The sequence below is a fragment of the Acipenser ruthenus genome, chromosome 17, assembly GCF_902713425.1.
Source record: "Acipenser ruthenus chromosome 17, fAciRut3.2 maternal haplotype, whole genome shotgun sequence".
Lineage (NCBI taxonomy): Eukaryota > Metazoa > Chordata > Actinopteri > Acipenseriformes > Acipenseridae > Acipenser > Acipenser ruthenus.
Window position 1 is genome coordinate 24,914,489 of NC_081205.1, and position 23,607 is coordinate 24,938,095.

The 23,607-nt window shown below is 36.7% G+C and overlaps 1 protein-coding gene across 11 annotated transcripts in view; it reads right to left on the reverse strand.

The window, feature by feature from the left end:
* Positions 1–245: 245 nt before the first annotated feature.
* LOC117423408 (neuroligin-1) overlaps positions 246–23,607 on the reverse strand; it is a 194,399-nt gene continuing 171,037 nt past the window's right edge. For 8 of the 11 annotated variants that reach the window (XM_058990200.1, XM_058990199.1, XM_058990198.1 and 5 more), the window contains 3 exons: positions 8,922–9,134; positions 5,915–6,704; positions 246–5,023 (listed from right to left, as the gene is read on the reverse strand). In XM_058990200.1, coding sequence (XP_058846183.1) covers positions 4,201–5,023; positions 5,915–6,704; positions 8,922–9,134 — 1,826 coding nt within the window. In that variant the 3' untranslated portion in view covers positions 246–4,200. The remainder of the gene's footprint in view (positions 5,024–5,914; positions 6,705–8,921; positions 9,135–23,607) is intronic. The other 3 variants (XM_058990207.1, XM_058990205.1, XM_058990203.1) reach the window with 1 other exon arrangement.

A 23,607-nucleotide genomic window follows, 5' to 3' on the forward strand; every position in this document is an offset into this window, starting at 1 on the left:
AAAAATAATCACAAAAATGATAAAAACAGTATTTTCACAGGCTAAGCTATGGGCACGACCTCCATTATGAAAATGCAACGAAGATAACTTGTAAAATATTTTTTTTCAAGAAAAGGCTTTTATTACAGCTCTAAACACTTTAGCTGTCTTGCAAGTGAACATTAACATTCTGTTTACATTTGGCACGTTGTATGATACCCTATAAAACGCAGCAGCAAAAATGATGGGATACCATTAATACTATATTAGTTGGCTGTAAAACATTATTCACAGAAATTCACAAGAATTGCACCAGCTGGCATTTTAAATAATGCAAAGGGACTGTTTATTTTATTTTATTTTGTTTTTGTTTTGTTTTTTTGTTGCTATTAGGTTTGCAACAAGAACAGCTCAGTTTTTGCAAAGATGGTCAAAAAAGTATTTGTCAGTTGACATGCTTAATTTCCTGGCATTTGACATTCTGCTTCCCAGCAAATTGTACAATGAAAACTGAAATATCCCACAATTGATACACACTGCAAGATACTGGGTACTATACAAAAATACAAGGAAGAGTACATGTTTCCCACTGATTTGCAGCCTCATTTGTTACATTAGTCATCCAATGTTTTGGTACATCCATTTTATAGTAAAATAGCTAGGCCCAGTGAAGTACAGAGTAACGCATAACAGGGGAATGAAATTCCAAGTTCACTTTATACCTTATATCACCAGAAAAGTGAGAGACACAGCCTTGTGGGCTTTGCACAACATTACAGCTAATGATTTGAATAGATTCATCTTTGCTAGAGCAACAGCTCACATAAAGCCACTATATATTCACTGTAAATGTACTTAGACACATCCATAAGTTTAAACATTGAACACTTTGTTGCCATTCAGAATGTTGAGCCATGTTTAATTGTACCAGTCCTGTTCAATAAGACTTCCTGTCATAGCCATTTTCTTCTTTTGTAGGAATTCATTATTTTGGGGGGATAAAAATGTTTTTAGTACCAATGACAAAGCATTGTGAATCATTGAATGTAAAAGAAATGCCAACTGTGCTGTCAAGTCCCATATGTTTCGTATTTTGCATCGTCTCACTTGTAAAGACAGAGATATTCAGGGAGGAAAAAGCATTGTAATAAAATGAATTAACTGGTGCAGCTTATCTAACCTTTTCTGTACAGTATATAGGAAAACAAAAATATACATTTCATTGAGACTGGACATTCTACAGAATATAAAAAAAAATTCAACTTGTATGGCTTCCCTGAATGTACTGAATGTGACAACAGTAGCCTGACTTCGTTTCACACAGACTAAGGTTCTTGTCTCAAATGGAGGGCTCTTTTAATTAAAACTGGGCACAAGATGTGGCCATCCCTTTTTGGAAAACCATTTAAAAAAATTGAAATCAATCAAGGGGGCCAGTGTGCTAAATAAATAAATAAAATATACCAGAGCAGAATAAAGTGTTATTTTATGGAACACAAGTGAATAAAGCAGTAGTAAAATGGAAATAATTACACAACCAATAATCCAAATTAAAAAACTAGAAGCTTGTAAAGCTTGAATACCATAAAACCAGGCAGAACAACATCTCATGAAATAATAATGCAAAAGGCATGATACTGTGCTCTATCTAAACCAAAATATGGCACTGAATTTGGTGGTTTTCCCCTGGCTAGATGGTTAGGCAGCAGGCTTTCAGCAAAACTCCTTTCCTACCACTCCCCTATACTGCCCAATTAATAATTAAGGATTTGTCTGTGTCACATACAAATGTCAGATTGCCAGTTGGATCCTGCAGCTGCCCCTCTGAACACCTTGTTAGTTTTGTAATGACTGATCATCCACCAGTAACTGCCTTGTTCTGCACAGAAATCTGGAGCAGCTTAGAGCTGCAGGAATGGCTGTCAAACACCAACCATACCTCTACGGGAATCAGCGACCAGCATATGCCAATTCCCTTGTTTATTTTATTACAGGTTGCCAGGGATTTCATTACTTCTTTGGGATCAGTTTGTCTTAATACCCTACATTTAATCAATAAGTGTTTCCAATTCATGCTGTTAGTACTTTCATTCTAAATCCACCCAATAAAGAAAAACGAAGAGTAAAATAGTAATAGTCAGTTACTGAGTCAATGAAAAACTTAAGATCGCTCAAAGGAAGCCTAAGCACTGGTGTTTTGACCCCATGTAAAAGAAAGTCACAACATTAAATCCCTAAACTGGCTGCTAGCCAGGAATCTGTAGTAAGCCAGGAGGTACTTTGAATTTTCAGATCTTAGTCTTGAACAGTGTTGGAGACATGGGTGTATGTTCTCATTAAAAGGGTTCACTGTGTCCCTATGGGAAGAATGAAGGAGTTGAAGGTAATTAATGTATCAAATATACATCCAGCCACTTGCTGGCTGCATATTAACAGTGGGTACTATTAAGCACTCCAGCCCTATGATCTCCATGAATAGCACTATACAATATGAGCATTTCAGGTATGGTTTTGCACATGCAAGATTACCACTTTTTTTTTACGCTTTTACAAATTATTCTTCACTGTACTTTGCTACCCAACACAATTCTACAGGAAAAAAATAAAAGTTTGTTAAATGATCATGAGTGGTACAAATTGACAATTGATTCAAACCATGATTTAGCAAAGCAGGAGTAGAAAAGGTGAGTTTTAAATAAGTACTTCTATAATCCAAGTGCAAAAAATTACAAAAACAAAAGCATTTAACATGGTAGGACATAATCGCCCAGTAAATATCCTTCAAATTGATTATGACACATGTATTTTACAATGTACCATTATATGACAATTATTTGATTACTTCTTCAATAAGCCAGAAATATTGCCTCAATAAATGGCAAAGCATAAAGTCCATAAAAATGGTAAAACTTAATGGGGACTGTGCCTTATACTGTATTTAGAAAGGAGCTGTACTTTCTCCTTACACTAAGTAGTGCAAGCTGTGAAACTATCCAAAATAGAAATCATTTGCATTCATCTTAAAATACTCATACAGAACATACCTCATAAAAAACAATGTAACCAATCAATGAAACACTAAAATGGCAGATCTAGCATTTCCCTGCATATGAAAAAAAATACTTTTTATAGCCATGGGCAGACATAATCTTGACTAACTGCATTAAAAACAAATTGTTTTGCTACAGAAAGCTGGTCATGATTAAAAGCAAAAGAGGCTGTAAAAAATGTTTGATGGAAAATTGGAAAGAACATCAAAAGAAGAAAAAAGAATACACTTGTCTGGGATTTATAACAGTGAGTGTTCACCACTATTAAAAAGTTGTACCAACACACATTGTACAAAACTAGTTCTTTTTAACCATGTTCACTGAAGCTATTGTGAATCATTGTAATTACTGTATTATTTGTTTTTAGACCCCAACACCCCCTCCCCTTTACCACCAACACACCGCCAAAACCTCTTTGTAGGTCTGAGGCAATCGATGAAGTATATTTCTTCAAAGAATTCCAATGGGCATGAAAATTACTTTAATTACGACTTAAATCAGCAGAACAGCCACCAAGCAGATAAATTGTCATGCGCATCGTGCTAAAAATATCCAATTCCCCTGTCCACCAGCTCTCGGTATAGACAGCACTTATGTGATGAAGCTGTATCTGCTAGAATGTCATTATCCCCTTTGTTTCGCTGGCAGATTGCAGAATTTGTGCCCAGTCAAGGCTTAAACAGCATTGGTGCTTTGTGTACATATCTAGATATGTAAATAGGTTCTATACAATAACACTGTTCCAAAAAATAAATTGGCGAAAAGAATCCAAGACATCTTGTGAATGTCTCCCTTGTGCATATTTTCCGACAGTTTCCTTTTTTTCATCTTACAATTCTCTCTTTATTTTCATTATTCATGCCTAGTTTCTCTGAGTTGCATTGGTTCTTGGCTTCAGAAAGTGTAGTTTACAATTCCAAGCCTCAGTAGAACATTCTTTTCACATTCAAATCACTTCAAGCAACTGTTATTAGTATACTTGACAACTGATATCCTCCACTTGAAAAATGTTGGAAAAATCCCATTCTGTTTTTCAAATGTACCATATTAAGTATCCAGCGATTATAACAAAATATCATTCCCTTAATCTTCTTTTTGACAGTATGAAAAATCGCAGAGTTTGAAAATATCCACCAGAGGAGTAGTGCTCTTGTAGGTCTTTTTGTCCTGGCTATACCCTGGTTGTTGAATGTGAGTGCGGATGAGGGTGAGGCAGGGTGTTGTTTTGTCCACCAGTAAAAGTGTTAAATGTATGCAGGGACTGAATCCCAGGTATGGTGTTAGGAATCATTGTGATGGTGTTGGGGGTCATTAAGGGAATATCATCCGGTGACCGTCTCATGGCCAACGTGTAGTCTGGAGGACAGGCAGTTCTCAGAACCACCTCATGTGGATGGATGGAGTCACACTCGTGATCCAGATCTGTATGCTTCATTTGCAAGGACATTATCTCTTCTTCTTGTGTGTGGATGAGATCATTGGTGGTGTTGCGTTGGGGACTACATCTCCGGTGTACGTCGTGCCTCCTTTTGTCCTTTTTGTAATACAGCGCTGCAAAAGCCAGGATGTTTAAAAACAACAAAGATGCTCCAACGGCAATAGTCACACTCAGTTCCGTTGAGTAGTCCCTTTGATCCACCAAGAAAGGACCTTCCAATTGATTCTGGCTACCTTGATTCTCGGTAGGAAAGGGCGTAGTCACAGGCCGCTTAGTTACAGGGATTTTACTTGGGGTCCTGGGTGTTGCATCTGGTGGGACCTTCGTAGTGGTTGAAGTAAACTGGGTTACTTCATTCAGACTGTGTAGGTGAGGAACCAGCTCTAACCACAAGTTGACCTTGTTTGCTCTGTAGTGTTCCTTAACCCGGGGCTTAAGACCAATGTGGAGGTACAGCTGGTCTTTCTGCGTATACCTGGTCCACGCAACCTCTTCAAAACGATTAGGCTTTGTATGAATGAATTTTGTATCCTGCGGTACTGGCTGATTGGGGTCACTGGAAATTAAAAGATAGTATTGATTAATATTTTTTATTATTAAAAACAGGTCAATTATAGTTTATCGTACAGTGCCTATAATCCCCACCCTCCTTTCACAGGATATTTTATATTTTTGTTCCTTGGGGGTGTATTGTATTGACTACACTAAAGACTGACCAGCTCAATTTCCTCTCTTTGCTGCCCTTTGCCATGCCATGCATTATGATACTACATCAACACCCTCTCAGTTGGGGGCAAAATGGTCTTATGATCCACCATGCTTTCTAAATCAAGAGCCTTCTGTAACTGTAAACACTGCAAAGCTGCAAAGTACTCTGACTGAACAATGAAAGCTGCTTCTTGGCAACTTTCTAACCCAATATGGATTTTGCAAGGCTGGCTCAAATGATATATTTAATATTCTGTATAACAATGAATATGGTGATTGCAGTAAATTAATGGCCATCATTTATTCGATTTAATGTCGGGGTAGCAAGATCCAAGTAATAACTGCATGAAATGCAATACCCAATAACTTATTCACTATAACTTTAATTCAGTTTGGATTGTAATAATGTACACTCTCATAGCATAATAAAATACAATAAAAATACAAAAACACAGCCATGCCTGATAATACCCATGCATAATTTTAAATAATCCATTACTTTTGTCATCCATTGTTAATGTCATGGGTTTCTGCCCCTTTTTTATATTGTAAATATTATAAATTCAAATAAAAAATAATAATAAAGCCCATTGAATAATTAAAGTTAGATGAACACATCTGTGAATAATAAAATAAACATGACTGCATGAGGGCCTCTGTTAATCTGTTCTGCACATAAACAATAAACAAAATATATATGTACAGCATGATCCAACAAAACCTGCAGTTTCCAACTCACCCAGTTTTTGCAAAGTTGGTCCAGTATGTCATCACCACAGCACTCAACATGACGTCATTTTTCGAGAAATTGCAGGGAAACAGCTCTGTAGGACCAATCATTGGAAGCCCAAACACATAAGGGATTTCATCTCCGTGAGCTGCATCAGCCCATGCGGGCACCTGATCCGTCTGGCAGTGATGGTAGAAGGCATAAAAGTAGGTAGGAGATCCAAAGCTCGAGTGAAGGTCAGCTGTTGCCACTGCTGGTGCCACCCACTGGTGGTCAGTAAACAAAGCCAACAACGTCTTCCTTCGAGTCTCTGGATTGTGTCTATCAGCCCAGTCAGTATACATGAATTTAATGGTCTCCCTTAAGACATCTTTGCCATCAGGATACCCATACAAATCATCCACAAAACTGGAAACAGCATAGTCAAAATCCATTGCCCGCACTCCATTCTCATTGTCCACTATGAACTCTACAAACTTTAATCCCTCGCCTTGGTTGACACCCAGCATGATGTCGTAGTTGAGAAACTCTCCTTGCTCCATCAGGATCTGGGGGTCATCTGGTATGACGTCACCATCTATAACAGGACCAAAGGCTATGTGGTACCTGGCCGGCTGGATGTCCTGGTCCACCAGTTCCTTGTAAGGCTTCTTTTGGAGACATTCCACCAAGTCAACAGTGTCCATGAGGTTGCAGCCCACCTTGGTGGCCAACATCCTGGCATACTTGGCAGGCTGGAAGCTGACTGCCCAGCTAGACAGAGCAGAACCACTTTGCGCAATAGCTCTTTGAAAAAGACCTGTAGGTAAACATTGTAAGCATACGTTTCTTAAACAGTTTGTAAAGCCTTCAATAAATATGACAATTACAGAACATGAAATGGCCTTTTGGGGAACACTGTGAGCATTTCATGCCTAACGTACTTTTAGAAAAGTAAACTCATGTCTACTTGGTAGAAGCTCAGAGGAAACAAACACATAAAATACACATGCAAACAATAGAGGAGGCTTTTTTAAACTGTAGCAGCACGTAACAATGGAAATACATTAAATATACAGCATATAAGTTAGAAAGGGCTTAGAAAGACGGTGCATTTACATGAATGCTAGCTGTAGATTTTTTGTGCCTTCATAATGTGTAACAGTTATTTAGTTAGTAGGCTATTTGTTTCACATTAAAAAGCTGTTTCAGTTAATGGCGACTTTGAAGGCGATGCTTGGTATTGCATCAAAGGGCGCTGTAATATTAATGTATAAACACACCTGTAATACAATAAAACAGATAAAGTGGAATAATACAGACTATATACATATCTTAAAACTATATACAATGTGGTTAAAGCTGTTTGTTGTGTTGCTTAGTAATATATATTGTAGTTGCACAAAGTGATAGTGGAGAAATATTTTTTTGCAAGAACTGTGTTACTGAATTTTGGGAGTTGTTTGCGGACCACCTGGAGTTTACTCACGGACTTTTGAACCACTGGTATATACAGTGTATACATAATGACAAATGCACACATTGTAATATGCTTGTATAAATTATATAATCTCATTATTCTACTTTAATAAATAAATATGTGTGTGCTATTTGGCAATAATATGCATAAGCATAATAAAGAAGATATTAAAAAAAAAAAAAATACACGTCTATTTTTTTCCTGTAACAAGTATAAATTGTATTGCCATAAAAAAAAGATATATTAATTTAAAAAATGCATGTAATTCTGTGGTTTTGTAAATAAATAAAAAACAAATACTGTACTGCTGACTTTAAGGTGAGCGTACTCCTCTATTTGTAATAAAGGGCGAAAACAAATGAAGCATATTGGCATGCACTGAAACGTCTTGACACCCGGAGATGATCAACCTTACATTGTATGACCTATACATATAATTCCAAAAAAAATGACGGATTGTTACTTTTCTAGTGGAAACCTATCGATCTCCACACGACGGTCCTCTTCATGAACCTTTAACAGACACTCTATTTCCATCATTTAAATGAAAGCTTTCTCTGATTTAACTTTTTAGAGATATTTCTATGTTAAACTTCTATAAAACGTTATTTGCCATTTCATTTTCAATATTGCCAGAAAATTGCCAAGACATTTCAGGTAATACACCAACACTGTTCCTCTATAAAGTGGTAATTTAAACAAAAAACAAGGTGTGGAAAAACTAATAATGTATATGACAGGCAGACAATGACCATGCAGAAATTGGGGGGTGGGGTGCAAAAAAACAAGTTCCAACACCCCAAAATCCGCAATCCCACAATTATCTAGGGCTAATATACTTTAAAGAGGGTGATGTGAGAAATAAGGAGGGAGGAAACAGAAACAGACACACAAAAATAATAAATACAAAAATCTGCTTGTGACCTTGATGCTTTGACAATTTTGGATCATGCATGCAAAACATTTCTTTGATGACAACAAGCGACTTCCATGCAGTTTCAGAGAAAAGATTTCTGAACCAGGCACTTGGGACTATCAGTCTGTTTCTTCTAGAAGGTGATTAGCTTTGGAATTGAAATCTGTTGTCGTATACACACATTTAGGCCATATTGACAGTGTGTTTTCATTTATTAGAACCACCAATGGATCCCACACCTTTTGTAACAAAGGTCCCGCTAAAAAGGGAAGGAATAATATTAGGGATGTTCTATGCGTGTGCAGTTCAGAAGTCCACTGTAAAATATTTCTAGAAAGATCTACAGGCGAGAGAGAGAGAGAGAGAGAGAGAGAGAGAGAGAGAGAGAGAGAGAGAGAGAGAGAGAGAGAAAAGAAAGTTTTGCCACCCAAATATGAACATGCAAAAAGAGTAAGAAAAAAGAAAGAAAAGCAAAAATCTGGCATTATAAACCTTATCCAAATAACATTGTTCTTTTCTGTTTTTAAATCAACATTGACAGATATATAAAGCGGAAACACACAGTGAGAGTGTCACATTTAACACTAATGGCGGGGGCATGCAGACACCAAAATTGTCAAAATTTGCAACCTGCATTATACCTTTGGTTGAATTGCTCCAACGGTTACCTTCAGAATAATGGGACAAAGTCAAGAGATTGACACAAGAGGCACCTGCCCCAGATCCGAAAACAGTTATTCGTAATGGGTCACCACCAAAGAATGCAATGTTTTCACTTATCCAGCGCAGGGCTTGGATTTGATCAAGAAGTCCATAGTTTCCTTTAGCAGCTTGGTCACCAGTGCTTAAAAATCCTGTAATTAAAAAAAAAGAAAAAAAAAGAAAAAGAAAAAACAATATGTTAAAGAAACTTCTTATTTCCTTTTTATATTCATCCAAGAGATGAATAACTTCTGAATACAATCTATGCACTGCACTGGAACTTCAATTGGAATTGGCCTCAGCTGGGTTTGTAAGTTAAAGATACAATCATCAAGATTAGTTAAGATTGGCATTCAGGTATTCTCAGTTTGGTGCAACTTTAGAAAGGGTATATTTGAAAAACCTACTTACAAAAACCAATCTACATACTGTAACAATACTTCATGCTGGATGAGTCACATACCAGAACAAGTATATGACAAAAACCCAGAAGAAATCAGTATTTGAGCAGATCCTTTTATTTGAAATATACCATTGCTTCTATGGGCATGCCCAAATGTGTCGGGTTTCAAATGAACTCAAAATAATTCGTGTGGAAGCAAAAATCCACCTTCAAATCGAACGGGGTATGTGAAAATTGTATGGAACTGTTTTAATGGAATAACATCTTTAAGGATGTGTGTATTATCATTATTCTTTCTTAAGAGACAATTTGAGGAAATCAAACGTAAATGTGTGAGGTCAACCAATTTGATTAAACCAGACATTAAAACTATTCAACATAATGCGCATTGATTTGCTGCTCTGCCCTTTATTTTGAAAAACGCACATTTTAAAACCTTTTTAAAACATGGCTTCCATGTACAAAAAACAATGCAGCCTACAGTTTAATATGCAAAACCAACATGCTTGTGCTTTTAATATTTGTTTGTAATAAAACAGGAGTTATTACTTTATAAAGTAATTTTTTGTTAAGCTACGTGCTATATAATTCAGGAAATCTAATTTAAGCACAGACAACTTCAGAACTATAGCTTATGAAATGTTCATAGAGAAAAATAAACAAAAAGGCAATCATGTATGAATAGCATAATAAGTGTTTCTACAAAAGCTCCACGTTTGTAATAGAGTTTCTCCCTTTTAGTGAAAAAAAATACGGTTTTATTTATCCTTTGTAATGCCTTCGGCAACAGGGATATATTCCATTTCTGAAAATCTCATAATTGCAAACAGACATCATAAAAATTAATATATATCGTGTGTGTGGGTGGCATGATTGTTTTTAACCAAACATATCTAAAATGTGATACTCCCATTACAAACAGCATTCCATTTACCAGCCTCAGCACTTAACATTATGGGTGCTATTGGTGTAAAAGGAAAGTCATGTGTTCCCATTGATCAGAAAGGCAACAGTCGAGAGGTTTATAAGAAACATCTGCAGGGCCTTGAAATAATAATAATACAAAAAATGAAACCCAAGTATATAAGCTTGTATGAGTTATTAGGAATACACACAGGCTTTCACAGATTTTAAAGTGGTGAACATGCATCAAGGTGCAAGCCTGGTTTCTGAATACAGATAAGTAACAAAACTGCAACAATCAGATTTACTTTAGACAGAGAAGGAAAATAAAAATAAACTTTAGGAACAAAAAAATACATGGATTAACATAATCTTACAAAGGTGATTTAAGACCGAATACAATTCAATGAAAAGCCAGTGATAAAGGGCTCAGTGACTTTCCCAAGGTATCTACATAGTTTTTGCCTCTCCTACTTCAGTAACTGAACTGGACCGACTGCATACGTGTGGAGGCCGGGCACTGGGACATTTTGCCATACGCTTCTGTACACTGAAAATATGAAGCATGTATCTCAAAGAGGCAGCAGCATTATATTTACAGTATAGTACATACAGCATAAGTTTCACCGACATGCAGATGCCATGATGTAGTCAACTCATCATTCACTGCACAGAATTTCTTTTTTTCAGATATGGCTCAAAGGAACTAAATTCGTTTTTGTGCAGTGTCATGAAAGCCAGCTACAAACACATTGTTATGGGCTAAATGACCAATTTAAAGGTCTCCCAGCCACAGAAACTTCAATCCATACACTGCTACACTTGTTCAATAGCTCACAGTTGTATAAATGGATGATGTATAATAGTATCCACAGCGTAGCAACATGTAACACTGTAATGTAAAGATCCCAGCTTATAAATTAAACCATTACCAGCTCCCCCTGCCTTGTGGGTAATGAGTTTTAACATTACTCTGCAGGGAATTGCATGTCACTGCAAGGCTGTTTGTGACTCTCTAAGTAGTAAGCAAGAAAATATAGTTTATGTTTAAGAAACCTGCAAAGCCACCTCAGTTAATTGCAAACAGGCTCATGCCAGCTTCATATTAAGCAATTCCACATTGGTGCTCTTCAATTAAGAAATAATAAGACTGCAAAGTAATTTATACTCATAGATTAGATGTCGTCTGTGAAAAATTACTGATTAACTCAAAGTGGGCCTCTGGAGCACTAGCAGAGACATTTAATGGCAGTCCCTATTCCCCTCAACTCTGATTTCCATTATAAAATGGCCATTACTTTAGAATTCACATTCTAAATCAGAAGCATGCATGTACACGTGCATGTACCAATGTTTAAGACCGTCTTTCAAATGGCTTGTTTCGTTGCTAACTGCAGTCTTGCTGATAACGACACTATCTAAAAAGAATCAGTCATTAGAGCCAGCTGGATCTGTATTTCATCACATTAGTGAAACCCTATGAGGCAACTACAGTAGGAGTGCGTATGGTCAGTTAAAAGCAGTTCTGCATCAATGCAACCCTCAGTTACAAAAAAGCTGTGCTGTGCTGTTACAAAAAAGCTGTGCTGTAAACAATTACGCCTGCAAGTAGCTCTTTTTCAAGAACAATTTGTATTCTTGTTTCTTAAATTTCATTTGTAAGCAGAAAATAAATTATACAAAATTTTACATTTGTTATTTGAATGTGTATGGCTTCCGGTAGACTTTTGTGATTATATATATATATATATATATATATATATATATATATATATATATATATATATATTGGTTCTAGCATTATGTAATCAAAGAAACTACAAAATTATATCACAAAAGTCTACCGGAAGCCATAATAGTAGTACAGTATTTCATGTTAGATTTCGAAATGTAACATTTCAGTTTTCAATATATATATATATATACACACACACACATTATATATATATATATATATATATATATATATATATATATATATATATTCCTACTTTAGTTGATCTCTTAAGGTTAAGTAGATTATATGCAACTACAACACTACAGGTCAACTGCATTAGGAGCCCCGGTTATCCAGGATCACATTCCAATTTTACACATGCTTTGTATATTTGGGTTCTCTCTCTCAGCTGGGGAAATACATATCCTTGTGTGAAGCAGATTTTTCGGATCTAACTACAACAAACTGGATTGAGGTCACCATAACTCATTTCATGTGCAGCTAGTAAGCCATCCAAATTAAATGTGTTTGGGCTGCTTCTGCCTAAAACAGGCTACGTTATGCGTCCATGAATATTTCAGGTCTCACTTCCTCAATCTGAAAACTTGCACCTGCTACCTTTTCAATCACTTGACAGTTAAGATGGGGAAAGTACAGGTGGTAAGCTGCTTAATTTCTTAACCCCCTATTTTCACCCCCAACACCTTCAAGAAATCCCCATCGTTCCTGTTTTGTACAGCTATTGGTTGAGGCCTTTTTGGTAATCTTGTCTACCTTGGTTCAAAAATGATATCTACAGACGTGCTCAAATTTGTTGGTACCCTTACAGCTCACTGAAATAATGCTTCATTCCTCCTGAAAAGTGATGAAATTAAAAGCTATTTTATCATGTATACTTGCATGCCTTTGGTATGTCATAGAATAAAGCAAAGAAGCTGTGAAAAGAGATGAATTACTGCTTATTCTACAAAGATATTCTAAAATGGCCTGGACACATTTGTTGGTACCCCTTAGAAAAGATAATAAATAATTGGATTATAGTGATATTTCAAACTAATTAGTTTCTTTAATTAGTATCACACATGTCTCCAATCTTGTAATCAGTCATTCAGCCTATTTAAATGGAGAAAAGTAGTCACTGTGCTGTTTGGTATCATTGTGTGCACCACACTGAACATGGACCAGAGAAAGCAAAGGAGAGAGTTGTCTGAGGAGATCAGAAAGAAAATAATAGACAAGCATGGTAAAGGTAAAGGCTACAAGACCATCTCCAAGCAGCTTGATGTTCCTGTGACAACAGTTGCAAATATTATTAAGAGGTTTAAGGTCCATGGAACTGTAGCCAACCTCCCTGGGCGCGGCCGCAAGAGGAAAATCGACCCCAGATTGTACAGAAGGATAGTGCGAATGGTAGAAAAAAAAACAAGGATAACTGCCAAAGAGATACAAGCTGAAGTCCAAGGTGAAGGTACGTCAGTTTCTGATCGCACCATCCGTCGCTTTTTGAGCGAAAGTGGGCTCCATGGAAGAAGACCCAGGAGGACTCCATGGAAGAAAACCCATAAAAAAACATAAAAAAGCCAGACTGGAATTTGCTAAAATGCATATTGACAAGCCACAATCCTTCTGGGAGAATGTCCTTTGGACAGAGGAGTCAAAACTGGAGCTTTTTGGCAAGTCACATCAACTCTATGTTCACAGACAAAAAAATGAAGCTTTCAAAGAAAAGAACACCATACCTACAGTGAAACATGGAGGAGGCTCGGTTATGTTTTGGGGCTGCTTTGCTGCGCCTGGCACAGGGTGCCTTGAATCTGTGCAGGGCACAATGAAATCTAAAGACTATCAAGGCATTCTGGAGCGAAACGTACTGCCCAGTGTCAGAAAGCTCTGTCTCAGTCGCAGGTCATGGGTCCTCCAACAGGATAATGACCCAAAACACACAGCTAAAAGCACCCAAGAATGGATAAGAACAAAACATTGGACTATTCTGAAGTGGCCTTCTATGAGTCCTGATCTGAATCCTATCGAACATCTATGGAAAGAGCTGAAACTTGCAGTCTGGAGAAGGCACCCATCAAACCTGAGACAGCTGGAGCAGTTTGCCCAGGAAGAGTGGGCCAAACTACCTGTTAACAGATGCAGAAGTCTCAATGAGAGCTACAGAAAACGTTTGATTGCAGTGATTGCCTCTAAAGGTTGTGCAACAAAATACTAGGTTAGCGGTCCCATCATTTTTGTCCATGCCATTTTCATTTGTTTTATTATTTACAATATTATGTTGAATAAAAAATCAAAAGCAAAGTCTGATTTCTATTAAATATGGAATAAACAATGGTGGATTGTTCATTTTTTGTGGAGGGGTACCAACAAATTTGAGCCCGTCTGTATGTTTACTTAATGGATTTGAAATGAATCAAACTGTTACTAGAAATAAGCATCCAAGGACCAACTTAATATTAGACATATCTGTTTCTAATGTGAGCAACCTTTTTGTGCAACCTTCTTACCTAGCATTATCTTCAACAACGTCCATGTAGTAACAGGTGTAATAACACCAGCTTCTTATGAATTGTACAGTATGGTAATTGTAATCAATGGGCAGAAGTGTGGAGTAGTGGGTAAGGCTCTGGTCTCTTGACCGGAGGGTCATGGGTTCAATCCCAGGTGGGGGACACTGCTGCTATACCCTTGAGCAAGGTACTTTACCTAGATTGCTCCAGTAAAAAAACCCAACTGTATAAATGGGTAATTGTATGTAAAAATATTGTGATATCTTGTAACAATTGTAAGTTGCCCTGCATAAGGGTGTCTGCTCAGAAATAAATAATAATAATAAAGTATGGGGCTGCTTTGCTTATGCAAGACAGAGAGAGTCTGATTCATGTCTTTATTTATTGGAAACTGAGCACATTTTTTTTTTTTTTTCTTTGCCACCACACCGAATACTATCCACATGAAAATATAAATACTGTCCTTTACATTGAAGTACAAATATAGTTGAACCATTGATACAAAAGGCAGCATTATCTCCGATTACTGTTAACACGGTTTGACCAGTAATTCTTTATTCAGGTCATTACTGCATGGGATAGTGCAACCCGACTACAGAGAAAACTATTTCTCTGCAGAGCAGCATTGCTGTTGAAGATCTGAACGGACTCCTTGCCAGTTGTAGACCTACATTTGTAATATAGTACCTAAAAACAATCCTAGCAACTTATTGTTCTGAAACATAAACATACAAATGCATGTCTCTGTATTCCGCTTCAATGTCTGTAAAGCTGAGTACTGTAGTCTGTAAAAATAACATGAAGGTGTTTACCTCATGTTACCTTTTCTAATCCCTATACTGTGAATACAGTTTATTTGCAGGGGAAAAAATCTATAAACCATTCAAAACATAGTAATTATTATTATTATTATTATTTATTTCTTAGCAGACGCCCTTATCCAGGGCGACTTACAATTTATTTTTTTACATACAATTACCCATTTATACAGTTGGGTTTTTACTGGAGCAATCTAGGTAAAGTACCTTGCTCAAGGGTACAGCAGCAGTGTCCCCTACCAGGGATTGAACCCACGACCCTCCGGTCAAGAGTCCAGAGCCCTAACCACTACTCCACACTGCTGCCCGACTGTAAACAAGCACACTAAATATTGTCTATCCACCACCACTTGTTATTTTCGTATAACTTAATACTTTAAAATGACTTGACATCAAGAGGGGTAGAAACTGTTCTATTTTTATTTTCAAAGCAGTAACGTTAAAACTCATTACCCACAAGGCAGGGGGAGCTGGTAATGTTACAAAGTGCCCTTATAAGCTTTCCTATAATATAATAAAGGTGATCATGAAGTATATACTGTACAGTATATTAAAATTGTTTTCAAAATAAAATAAAACCAGAAAGCTGTTTAAAAATCACAAAGCTCTTTACTCAATGATGTGACAAAAAGAATACATTTTCATTGAGTCCAGATGCCAATATTTAGTTCTTTGAAAATGGAAAGTCATTGCGCAGGCTGAATCACAAAGTCAAGCATATTTTTAGTGTGGGCTGCTCACAAATTACTCGTTTTAAAAAAATCTGACATGCAGCTACTAGGAACACAGCCCTGAAAACAAAATAAGTACTATTGCACGGTGTGACAGGAATGGACGAGTGGTCTGACGTCACGGCAGAAGAAGGCACAACAAAAACAAAAAGGTATGGTGCAGTGGCGCGGGCGCCGTTTTATTTAAAGCAAACAAAAATAAATAAAATATTTAAACAGAAAAACACTGTGCTCACAGAGCAAAATAAAAGGTTTCAAACAAAAACAAATCACGAACACAAAATAACTGCAACACAGGTCAGGCTGGGCAGATTGCCTTCACTGTTCCTATGTTTACTTTCTCTCGTTTCTCCATCACTCCTCTCGCACACTCTCTCCTTCTGACACCCCACCCCGAGCTGGAGAGCCGCAGGCTTTTTATAACAGGTGACCATCTCCCGATTAGCAATAAATTAAATCACCTAATTAATTCGGGAGATGGCCACCTTCTGCATGAGTTTTAATTAATTATCTTGTGGATGGGGCTACCCATCCATGCTAAACAAAACAAAATCGGCTACGCCGTCAAAATACAAACAATAAAACATACGGCGCTCGCCGACAAATACAATACAATACAATAAAAATAATACAAAATAAATACACTGCACAGGGGCGGAGGGGGAGACCCCGATTCTAAAAATAAACAAAACACTGTACAGGGCTGCTCGCCCTGTTACACACAGTTATTAGCTTTTTGTTTGCTAGGTTCTGAACTTTGAAAATAAATTGATGTTGCTACTTCTTGTGCACAGTTGTTATCAGTTACTTATGACCTTTGAATTGCTGTATAGACAAAGACAAAACTTAATAACTACATTCCTTTTTTTTGTACTACTACACCAAGTTTCATATATGCATACTACTGTAGACATCAGGTTTAGGTAGCATTTTTAAAGAACAAAAAATCTACATTTTTTATTCACTTCCAAACAAGCTTATTGATAGATGCTATTTTAAGCAAGATATATATATATATATATATATATATATATATATATATATTGCAATAATCTACACTTAGGGCTGGTGGTACATTGAGAATCATTTAGCTTAGAGCTTGATATGAATGGTTATCACAGAATTCCACTTGGAATCTGGCAACATTAAATACAAGCCATGACAACATTCAATTCTCACCTCTCTTCACCAAGCTGCTATTGTATGCCTCAATAGGTACAAAACACAGCGAGAAATTACAACAAGAAAAGGTCATTAATTGTTGAATAACAAGCATCTAATTTGCTATTTTACAGCCGACTAATTTAGTGTTCATCTACAAGGAAGAACAAAGCATGGTTATAATGGTGACACAAGCCCTTTTTAATAGTTTTACTGTACTAGTGTAAAAGCACTATTTTAAAAGCTGTTTCTGGTAGTTTTATGTTACCGTCATGGCCTGCCCTTCCTAGTACATGAGAAATGGGGCTGGAAAGCAGTCTGCCAAATAACAGTGTTTTTTATGCAAATACATTTCAAAACAAACCTTACAGGCTTAAACAAACTGAAAAACAAAAACAGCTGCTTTTAATGAAAACAAAATGCTGGTTTTGGTTAGAATTCAATTCACCCTAGTCATAGGACTAAAATTAAGCATACATTAGAAGCATTTGATGTAAACTTATCTTTGTCAGGAAGAATGCTAAAAAGTCCCCCATTTGTCAAAACTTACTGTATATAAAACTTTGTGTGTGGTGGTATGGTATGAGTGCAAGGAAGGCAAGTAATGGACATTATCTTATTTAAAGACTAATATATTATAAATTAAATATTAATAATGCTCTACGAAATAAAGAGACCTTCTTTATACAAAATCGGTGCTGTGAATAACTAGCTCCTGCTGGTACCTTCCTCTCTGATGAATTCAAATCCTTCTTTAATGAACCCCTATGGTTCGGAAAATAATGTCCACAGGCAGGTATTCCGGACAGATTCACTGGGTCCCGAAAAATAATATGTTTGAAGATGCATTCATCTGCATTTTAATACTTTAGCAGCAGCAGAAAGGTCAGATCATTGGAGAGTAAGTGGGAGAAAAATGCATGGAGGCTCTGTTTAAGATAGCTTTCAGAATTAATTAAGATTTACTACATTCCTTGGGTTATATTTAATGAAAACGATTTATCATACAGGTATTAAAAAAGCAGGACATATTCGACTGTATTCTTTACCAAGGTCTCACATTTAATCAATATCACATTTGAAAAATTGTAGGATCTTTTTTTAATGATTGCAAATACATGCTTGTAAAACGTGTGGGTACAAATAGCCGCGTGGTTACAATAAACAATTCCCTTTAATTTCATATCTTTTCCAACCGTACTATACATAGAACGTATGAGTACTGGTTGATTAGCCACATGGTCAGATCAATTGAATTACCTCAAAGGACGTCTATTGTGATGATGTGGTCTACAGTGCCGTAAATAATTCTGCTTAAAGTGAGGGCAGAAACTGAAGCTGCTGTAGGTGGTGTAGTTCATTAATTATCTGCTTAATATAACGGGTCTGTTACCACTGAGCCCTGGGTTTGAGGGGCATTACAGGTATTTGCTAAAAGCTCCAGTTTGCCTTAATAATGCCTTTCATGCCAAGGCATCCCAAAGCGCTTCACATCACAAATAAATATACTATACAATAATGTATTATAATAGTAAGTCAAAAAACACCCAAAAACAAATGGGAAAAAAAAGATATATTAACAAACAGACCATCCCAATCTACAAAAAGGCCTCTGCATAAAGATGTGTTTTAAGCTTTGATTTAAATGCATTTATTGAGTCAGCTTTACAGATTACAATTGGAAGATTGTTCCATAATACAGGTGCATGATGACTAAAAGCTCTTCCACCACAAGAATACAACAGGCAGGGCACTTCTCCTGCTCCAGCTGATTGGATGAAAGGAAAAGCAGCTCATGGAAAATGTCCGTCTGTGCTGTCTGAGCTTAAACTTGCTTTCTCCAGTCTGCTGCAGCCAATCATACTATACCAGGAGGAGCCAGTGTCAATCAAACATTTTATTTCCCCCTAAATTTGCAACCTACATCTAGCAACTGTACCTGTAAGCTCTGTGAGGTCAAACTTGGTATGACAATCTCTGGATTTATGCAAGACTGGGTACATTCATACAGTGTACAGCCAGCAGTGATAATGGTTTGGCACAACTAAGCACAAACCAAATATGTATGCAGACTTCCTATTTGTACTCATATATTACTGGTTTAAATGCCTACTATGGCAACTCTACGAAATGTAAAGGATATGTGACTAATACCACTGTTGACCACCCTGTACAAGGATATGTACTGTATATGGGTAAATAGTTATCAGTTTTACAATGTATAAATGTGACATGTCTTATTCACACACGCATACACATACTTTAATTTGGGTAATGTAACTGACAGATATACGGTAGGAATGACATTTTGAATATATCAAAGTTGTTTTTATGTTTACCTTCAAATATTGTTCTTTTCTTTGTGTTATACAATGTAACTGTAAATGTGTTAGACAGCAACAACAACAACCAAAAAAAAACAGCTTCACTGTATGGATGTCTTTTTTACTTGCAGGTAAACCACAAGGCTGAAATAAAGAATACATTCTGTGTTAGGCATTTGAGAGTCGTTTTTACAGTTAGTTTGCATGTTTAAGTTATGTGTACTGGAACGTGAGATGAACAGCATCATTCAATCTTTCAATCTGCAGTGTAGAAGTATTGATAGAAGCACTTAGACACGTGCAAATGTGCAACAACAACACCAAAATAAAAACCTTAAAAATGTAATTCGTTTTTGTTCTATTTTACTGCTGGGAAATGGTATGGTGTACTGCAAAGCCATGTTAAGTACTGTTTAATCCCTAAAGTTTTGACAATGGTTTATAATCATATTTAATTTGAATGTAATTTCACTTTTTGCTCAGTTTTTTAATGTTTACATTTAATTTACTGCTGGTGGTTATGCCTATGTAAAGTAGAGACATTTCAGCAAGTGCCTTCATCAGTTCAATCAGTGTTTTACCTTAAACTCCATGAAGGTATGGATGATACCATTTTTTTTTTTACATGTGGTAATGTTAGTATTGCAAATGCCTATAATGTTTGTGCTTCAGTATTTCCATATTTTATAATTGGTTAACCTACCAACCCAATAACTCTGCCAGCCCCCTGTAAAGTTACCTTAATCCTAAAAACACAACCAGTGACCTTAGAATGGCAGCAGAGGGCAGACTCCATATCATGCCTTTCTTAATCCCTCATTTATTACGTTGCACAACACCAAATTTCATACTGCCGTTTGCTGTTTCCTCCCCTATTATGACCAAATGGTTGTGGCACTTTGATGAATCGTTTTTTTCAAATAAGTTATTGTTTAATATATTGCATTAGGGCATCAGCGTAATCTTCGTGATAGGATTTACTAATGTGTACTAAATTAGAATCTTCATCAAACAATATAGAAAACAGCTACCCTAATGAAGATTATTGACCAAGACATGGCGATATACAAATTAGGAAATAAATTAGCTAGGGGATTGGCATGAATATCTCATTTGTAAGTTTATTTGTCAATATGATCTCTTTACAGGCTTTCTCGGGAAGCGTATAAACATTAACAGTCTCTAGGTTCTTAATTGTATTATTTTGTACAAGTGATAATGGGGCCCTAGGGAAATAGTAAGATGAGATCCAGTGCAACAAACAACTCAGAGTTTGTAAGATGCATCAGACACAAAGTCTGTGAGTGACAGATCAACATGTTATCAAGGCAGTGGCCCACTTCGGGATTTAGTTTTCTATATTTATAAGACACTTTTCCTTTTTTTTGCATTATACACTGAAAAAAACTGACTTTATTATAAGTACTGTATGCCTTTTTAAGGGAAACTGGTGATATGTTATATGTAGCTATTTTGTTAAATAATAAAATTATTTGAACACCACCTCACAGTGCATTCAATGACCAAAAAGACAGCAACAGTACAGTCACCGTTTAAATGCTGTGAACAGATAGCATGAACAGAAGGTTTTATATAATGTATTTATTCATTGAAGCCTGATTCAAGCAAAAAGCATTATTTATATAGTTTTATCACTTACTAAGTACTTTCAAGATGTGACACTTCCACACACACAAAAAAAGCAGCATTTCTTTTTGCGTGAGCTGTAGTCTGAAGTCTGCAAATTGAGGACTACACAGCTTGCTATATTTTAAAAACGGTATCAGAAAACTAGACAGCATTCAGAGTGCAGATTGCCTGTTTATATATCTTTTTCTGTCATTTATTTTATTGTCATTTGCCATTATTTTTATATTTTTTTAAAAGAAGCCTCTCTTTATTGGGACCTGGAACCAGCATTTCATGTTTTAGTGATTGTCTCTGCTACAGAATAGCAAGGATGAAGCCTCAGCAACCTCTCCTTAATTTTAGCAGAGCTGCACTGCAGCATTGAAAAATTCACACCATCAAGGGACTTACCTCAAAGGGTGAAGACATACTGGGAAATTCCAAAACTTGCAGGCTGCTTAAAAGTGTAAACAAAGCGAGACCCTGTTCAGGGACAAGCTGTCAAACTTGTCTTGTCTGGTGAGATGCACAAACAGTGTGTACTGCAGTTCACAGAAAGCCACAGCTATAAAAGGGAAACACAGCATTTTTTATTGCTGTGGGGTGCAAGTGGGGTTCACCTTCTACAAAATACCTTTGCATTATCTGTCACAGAAATACATTGCTGACCTTCTATACAAATGCCAGCCCATAGCAAACCATTTCAATACTGCACAAAAGGTATAGCATAGCCAAGGCAATTTAATCTTTCATATTCTCATCAGACAGCTGGTAGTTCTTTACTTCTGACGAGACCAACCCAATTCATACTGTGTTTACACTGTATTTGAAACTTGGATGGGCAATCTGACTTCAAGATTGGTTCTTTAGGTAAAAAACATAACTTTGAGCTGAGATTTTTTTTCTCCATTAATAAAACAGATGATTTTTGTGTGGTTTCTGTAGAACCACTTAAAAGTCCTGAATAACCCTATACTGATAACCTGTAATATACTGTAGGAAACAAAGAAACCGCTGGACGGATTTGGTGCCAACACAAATAATGCCAAACAAGGGAGTGTCATGAGGGTGTATTTAGCAGAGTGTGTTAGATCCAGCTTGTAGTTTTCATTGAGCGTGGCTGTGGAGACCTGCTAGACCTGTTAAAACATCAAGGGTGAAGTTGCAACCTGATCATTTGCTGACGCTGCTGTGTGGTTGGAGCCTTATATTTCAGGCCCCTTCTTTTATGTGTGTCAATTATTGTCTCAGTGTAAGTGCACTCTGGGGACACTTAGCAAAACCACAACTACATGCTGAATACGAAAATGGAGAGATGAAGGCTAACCACAGCAGGCTAATTAATACATGTGTACTTCACATCTGAACAAACAAGTCAGCCAAGGGAAAAGCATACAATGCGGGGCACATTGAGCAAGACGAGATGGAAAGGCAGGTTTCTATTGATCTGTAATTGATTCACGTAGCTCAGTGAATTGCAAATAATATCCTAAACAATCTGAAATTTTGTTTTTCCTCATTTGCTGCATTGATGTGTGCATATTACCAAATCAATATTTCTGTGGCCCTAAAGTTGAAATGAAAAAATACTGGCAGACATTGCCCTGTCCTTATCATTTTGGTGCTGAATGTTGCATTGTGCTTTTCAAGTCCTAATACAATTCCTTCTGTGCTCATAATTTGCTATAACCATTCAAGCAAATGAAACCAGGCTAATTTCTCACGAGACAGCCTAGATGGACTGTGTTACTTACGCAACATTGGCACGGTCCACAACAGAAGGCTCTGTATAAAACATTTTCGAAATGTTAATCAAAATAATAATAAAATATACATTTTGAAGTGCTTTAATATGTAAATTACAAACATTGCTTTTTTATGTATGCACAACCATAAGTAATTCTTCAGCACATTACATTAATACAAATTGCCAAGGATGGCAAATTGCTTGCAGATACAAATAAATGTTAACTTTAAAGTGGGGTTCAGGGGCGGGAGCTGAAGCTGCTCTCCTGCTATTTTTATCTTGCCAATCAAAGCTATCTGCCTGTTTAAGCCACGTTACAATCTATGTTCCTTCTCTTGCGTTTGCTTTTTTGCCCGTATAGAGAAAAAGAGAGAAAAAATATTAAAAATAATTATCATGAATGAAACCTTGCCTGTCTGACTTCCCTGATTCCAATTTCGACTACTGAACCTGTTTGACTACCTGATCCGGCTTTTGACCTTTTTTGTACAACTTCCCGATTTGGCTTTAACAGCACGACTACCCGATTTGATTAGCGAACCGAGACCGGACACGACACCGAACATGGATTTACCTACCTCGTCTTCTTCCGAACCCGAGCATTCACGTAACATTTCGATACCTCCAGCGTCATCTTGCTCCTTTGTTGCAGTCCCTGACCCAGAGCTTCCCCAGCCGC